Source organism: Pygoscelis adeliae, unplaced genomic scaffold (assembly GCF_000699105.1).
Source record: "Pygoscelis adeliae isolate BGI_AS28 unplaced genomic scaffold, ASM69910v1 Scaffold45, whole genome shotgun sequence".
Classification (NCBI taxonomy): domain Eukaryota; kingdom Metazoa; phylum Chordata; class Aves; order Sphenisciformes; family Spheniscidae; genus Pygoscelis; species Pygoscelis adeliae.
This window is the reverse complement of record NW_008825114.1, coordinates 5,764,450-5,770,449: the sequence shown is the minus strand read 5'-3', so window position 1 is coordinate 5,770,449 and position 6,000 is coordinate 5,764,450. Positions and strand designations below refer to the sequence as shown.

The window sequence follows — 6,000 nt, the reverse complement described above, 5'->3', positions numbered from 1 at the left end:
GAAAGAATGACGGAAAAAAAGGAGAGAAGGAAAGGAAGAAAGGAGGAAGGAAGGAAAGGGAGAAAGGAGGAAGGAAGGGAGGAAGGAAGGGAAGGGAAGGGAAGGGAAGGGAAGGGAAGGGAAGGGAAGGGAAGGGAAGGGAAGGGAAGGGGGAAAGGAGGAAAGAAAAATCCAGAAAAGAGCCATGTTGTTTCCTTTTCAGAGAGATTAAACATTAGGCGTGAGCTGCATGAAGCAGCGTGGAGGAATCAGTGTTCTAACACACATGCTCAGTGCAGTGGTTCCATCTTTTTGTTGCCATGATGATGTAAAGTGTGATGAGAAAGGACAACCTTGATTTCAAATAAATGCAAAATATGAGATATTTTAAAAGAAACAGAAGTGTCAATTCAATAGAAATGTATTATTAAGATAGTCAATATGCAATACTGTAAACAATTAATATTTACCGCTAATAAAGGAGACAAAAGTTTTTTAAAGGTCTTGTCCCCACTGAATGTGAAGGTGAACAGGAAAATCTTGTTTTCAGTGTGAACTTTAGTGAGTTTGAAATGCTGCTTCCACAAAGTATAGACAATTTCTCTGAGTTTCAGAGGTGCAACCAAGGATCACCTGCAAAGTGAGACCAGTAACTCCAACTTTGTAATTCCAACTGCCATATGTAGAAATTGCTTATACCCTTAAAAATCCAATAGTGGATTTAAAGTACAGGAATTTATCTTAAAAACAGGGAAAATTAAACTAGAAATTGGAAGTTTTAAAATGTGTTCTGCTCTGGATCTGGATAAAGCCCTATTTCTCTTAAAGAGCATTCTATTGACTTCAGCATGGTGGTTCAAGCCAGTTGTATTATACCAATGGGGCATACTGTATCCTGAAGTAAATTCAAAATGAGATCCAAAGACTACATCTGAGAAGTAATCTGTATTTCTTTAAAAAAGGAGAAGGAAAAAGGGACCCAAATAACACAGATTTCCATATAGAAAGGAGTTTAAAATGGTTAAGAGGAACAAGACAATTAGGAAGAAATAAAAGGCATTGCAAAAAGAGTTTTTCATTTGAAAAATGGTGTTGCTCAATCTCTGTCACCCATGGACTTAAAACTCCAGAAAGAAAAAAACAATGCTCAGAAATTAATTCCCATTAATTTCTTAGGTGTTTTACACAAAGAACAACGGCAAGATATAGCCCATCTCTTCATGGAAGATAGATACATTTATGTTTATGTAATATGGGGAGAGGCAAGACACACACAGCTTGCATGATTCCTAAACTGGCACAGTCATGTGTACTGCCCTATGCCATGAAGCGTGTCTGAATCAGCAACTGCATAACCTCTCTCATACCCTACCTTTGTACATAGAATTAATTTACACATCTTTTTAAGAATCTCTAACCATACTCTTCATTGAATCAAAGATTCAGGGATACAGCTTGTTCTACACACAAAGGTGGCTCTGCTTGTCCTGACAGTCTCTTCTGACTTTAAGTTTAACTGGTAGGTGGCCAGCATGTAAAACAAAGACTTCAGCTCAATAACTAGTAATTAAACAAAGGCACATAAATACGCCACTAAACTATTGGTAATTCTAAACCCCCAAACAACATGGAAAATGAAGGGATAAATATGAGAGACGGATCTTGTAATTTCCAAATGTTGCATCTTGTGAACAAATGCGTATTTGCCAACGAGAGTGAAAAACAGCACCTTTTAATCAGGAAAGAGTACTGAGGCACACAGAAGAAAATACAACTAACTCTTCTTTTCTGCCATTAATAACCTCAGGAACAGCTTGTGAGCACAAAACAGGCCACAGGCTGGTCCAAATCTCTCATGCTAAGAAATATCCCTTTTGTTAGTTCAGAGAGCTGACACAATTGTTTGATCCACTGGGAAAAATGCACTATGTCTACGTAAGCATACACTGATCTTAAAGTCACTTTTACTAATTCAGGATTCTTGCACAGACTGTAATTGGATAGGCATGTTTATATGTTTTATAAAATGTTCTAGCTGAACGACATTCAATTCCTTCTTGGTTGCCAAGTATAGTGTAAAAAAATCATACCTAGGGGTGTAATCAGAACGTACTATGAAAGTCCATATACTTCTGTGTAATAAAGACGCAGTCAAATAATACTTGGATCAATGCAAGCCCACTAGGATGGCAAACTTAAAGTTGCTTTCAGTAGTTTTGCTCTGAGCAGTCCAGAAAATACACCTTTTCATCCCTGAGATAGTGTAAATACTTCTTGCAAAGAACCTGTTAACAAACATAATTTCACCTCTTTAATCTTCAGGACCTTAGACTGAATACAAATCTCAGGAGACTGCATTTTTTGCAGTTGTGGCAAACCATGCCTTCGTATTATTACAGCTCTCTGCTGCGCTGCCCCAAATCACGCCGTTCCAGAGATATCTCATGAAAATGTTGTTGAACCCCCAGGATCATTATGAACTCTCACAAACTATTGACACCTGTGATTGTTATGTTTAGAGTGTGTTAACCATTTTAGCTATGTGGTAGCCTGCAGCTTCTACTGCAAATGCAGAAATAACGTCTAAGATCATATTTTGTCTCTGAAATTTATATGCATTCACTATGCTTACAGAAGAAAGCTTATTCACACGAATGTTACAGATCAAGAATGCTCCACTTTGTTCTTCCATAATACTACAGTTTCCCGTTCTTTTAAAAGACCCCTTATAGAGGCCATGGAAGAATGTTGCCTTCAAAGGAGGTTCACCATTAATTCTGACAAATTTCATACTGTTTACCTTTCTGGACTGCTCAGGTAGTGTTAGCTATTGCTGTGATAGATAGTAAAGCAGCTGCTGTCCTAAAGCACAAAATTAGGGCAAATCTAGTTATGAACTTTCTAATGCAGTGCCTCCTCTGTCATAAAGATATGACTGGCTAGCTGGGATGCACAGTGACAAGAATACTTTGAGTTGCTTTAAATTTAACACACCCAAAAATATAAAATTATTCAATGTGAGGAACGCAGCATGAGCATTTGTATTTCAATATCTTTTTTTGGGCATCCTCAAAAATGATGCAGTAATTGTAAAGTATATGGAAAATACTGATGAAGAAACTGAATGCTGAAGATCATGGAGAACATACAGTCATTGTGTTTATGCATTAAAAATTATTCTACCATGCTAGGGTATATAAAGAAAGGGTTAGCTTAACTGAAATTCCTCAGGGATACTAGTGCTAGTGTACTTGTCTATTTTCAAAATACTTACATTAGTCACAGAGACAGTTAAGAAATAACATCAGTCTTCACCGTTGTAATAGTGCAGCTACCTTCAGCCTTCCAGGAGTAAGAAGTGTCATGAGAATGCAGATGAGTTTGTTTTCGTAGTGGATGCTTATGAGCTCTGTTCCTAAGGGAAGGTTTTCTCAGAAAGGAGACCAAAACAGAAATCTCCATTTGGACCAAAACAGAAATCAGCCTGACACAGAGCCTGAATGCACTACTCCTAATTTCCAGGCCACTATATGCAGAATACTTTGAATCATTTTCCCATCCAGATTCCTGTGCCTCCAGTTAAGTTTTTAAAATATTAAAAAACACAAAAGAAGACTGAAATTAGTCTGTCTCATTGCTCATTAGGCAATCTGGAATTTTGAGAAACTTGTGCACTCAGCTGAGGTCAAGAGGTCTAGATGATTGCCTTTTTCAGATCACAAATGAGATTAGCCCAATAACTGCCTACTCTATTTCATTTACTGCAGGACTGCTTCTGGCTCAACAGAAAATCAAAGAGAAAGGAAACGGGGAGGAAAGCATCCAAAGGCACATAAAGTGGCTGAAAATACACTAGAAAGCCAACAACACATCAAGTCTACATAGATTTGAAGAAGACTGGGCACTGAAACATGAATGTAGACTCAACTTTTTCTGAGATCCAGGTGTGTTCAGTACTTAACAGAGATGGTGCACATGTCCTCCCCTCCACCAGCCTGTAGCCTACATGTAGCTCAGGAGACTAAAGTCTGATGTAGACAGGTTCAACAGAGTAGCAATATATAAGTAAAAGCACAAAGGTAATATAAAAACAAATTAGGACGCCAATAAATTGGTTGAATGATCAATAGATCTCTATGCAATGTGAAGTGAAGGGTTAAAAAGTCTCCATATCTCACTTTTAACAAACAGGGAAGCTGAGGCCCCAGGAGATGTAGCAGCTTGCTTAGTCCTGTAGCAGATTTTCCAGTTTAGTACCTCATCTACTGCTATGTCGTTTGTGCCTTACAGGGAGCAATAATCCTCAAAGATAATGTAATTTCATAGACTTTGAAAACTTTGGTATATCCAAATTAAAAGCTAAAACATTATTTTCTTATGGTGCTTTCAAATGAGATCAGCTACTCCAGTTAACTATACAAAACAGTTCAAAAACTGAGAATACATTCCTCCAAAAAAACCCAAGGAAAGAGCATAAAGTGAGAAAATAACCTCCAAATTTGTATACCTCTTCCAAACAAGGTAGAAGAAGCCAACTTAAGAGAATGAAAACAGATGATTAAAATGAAGACCCTAAAATGATACGAGTATGGAGGAGGAGAGAGAGTAAGCGCGTGAGAGAGGTCTGAGGGGAGGAGTCATGAGGAAAGGCGTTAGGGTAGGGCTTCTCTCCTTACTTGGCACAAGCCACTGATGCACATGTCCAGGGATTCAGTGTAGCACCGGGTCCCATCCAGAACCTTTGGCGCCAGCTCCACAACCAGAGCCGCTCCTCTGGCCTGGCACTTCAGCGAGCATGGGTTGTCGGGGTCGTTAGAGATGGGAAGCCACTCATAAAACTGTCCCTGGTACTTGACATCGTTGTGAGCAGAGCACTGCTGGGCACGAAAATCACCTGCTTCTGGTGGGCAGTCCTGCAGAAAAGAAAGAGGAAAAGGTCAGCAGGTCTATTCGGGACAGCCAGTTGCAGTATCACGCAGCTGGCTGAGCTCCACAGCTGCCAGATGTAGAGAGTTTTTCTGTTTAGACAAAGAAGACTGATTGAAATAGCTACAGCTACACATAATTCAACAGGATAATTATACCTTTCTTTCTTCTTTCCACAAAAGCATTGAAAGAACATCAAGACCATGTGTAAATATGCTTGGGACATAAGAAATGCACTGTATGTGTCTTAACCACAGGCCTGAAATGCTCTTGCTGAATCTCTTGCCGCTTGTGCACATATGTGGAGAAGTGCGTGTGCACAGCCACTCTCTTCCAGCCAAATTCTCCTTGTTGTTTGAAGAGGAAAAAAAAAAAAAAGAATCACGTGATTTAATTGTTTGTTTATTTAAGTTCTCCTCACTAGTTTTTTTTCACCTCAGTGACTTAAATCAGTTGGTAGGGCAACAAGAATCAGAAAAATGTGATACATATTTGCACTTCTTTACCCTAAGATTTCATAACTTGCATAATTAGTGACTTACTATTATTTTACTGGGAAGATCTTTAAAAAGCCCCTTTGTTAATCCTTCAGGAGGTCTGTGAGATGTATAAACCCTACTCTTATCCCAGTACACCTGATATAAAAAGCAAAGACCACTCACACTGTTTAAAGTTTCTTGTTGATTAGAACGTGAGGCTTTTCTTACCCATATATACTTTCTTGCCATCATTTAGCACTGAAAACCATGAGTCAAGTTCTCAAGAGAGCAAGAAGAGCTTCAAAATCATGAGACTTTAGGCAAAATAAACATGAATTCTTTTTATTTCAGTTCCAGTTTTTGATCCTTGAAGAATGACATTTCAATTTTTCCTGTGCAAGAAACCACAAAGGCTAGAGATTCATTGGGTTTTTTTAGAAGTAACCTGAATTTCTCACACAATTACAGGAACACAGGAGATAAGCTTTAGGGAAAACATTAAATATCATGAGAATTGTGACAAAAAAAGCAAATGTTGGCAATACGGCTGCCTCAGATTATTAAGGTCCCATAGTCCTCCACCATTCTGCTGTAAGGAAATCTGTTCCTCAATGAT

The 6,000-nt window shown here is 38.5% G+C and overlaps 1 protein-coding gene across 1 annotated transcript in view; it reads right to left on the bottom strand.

Annotated features, from left to right (window-relative positions):
* Window positions 1-6,000, bottom strand: part of ADAMTSL1 (ADAMTS-like 1) — a 468,861-nt gene that overhangs the window by 152,801 nt on the left and 310,060 nt on the right. The window contains exon 5 of the mRNA XM_009328162.1: window positions 4,656-4,892. Within this exon, the coding sequence (XP_009326437.1) occupies window positions 4,656-4,892 (237 nt within the window). The remainder of the gene's footprint in view (window positions 1-4,655; window positions 4,893-6,000) is intronic.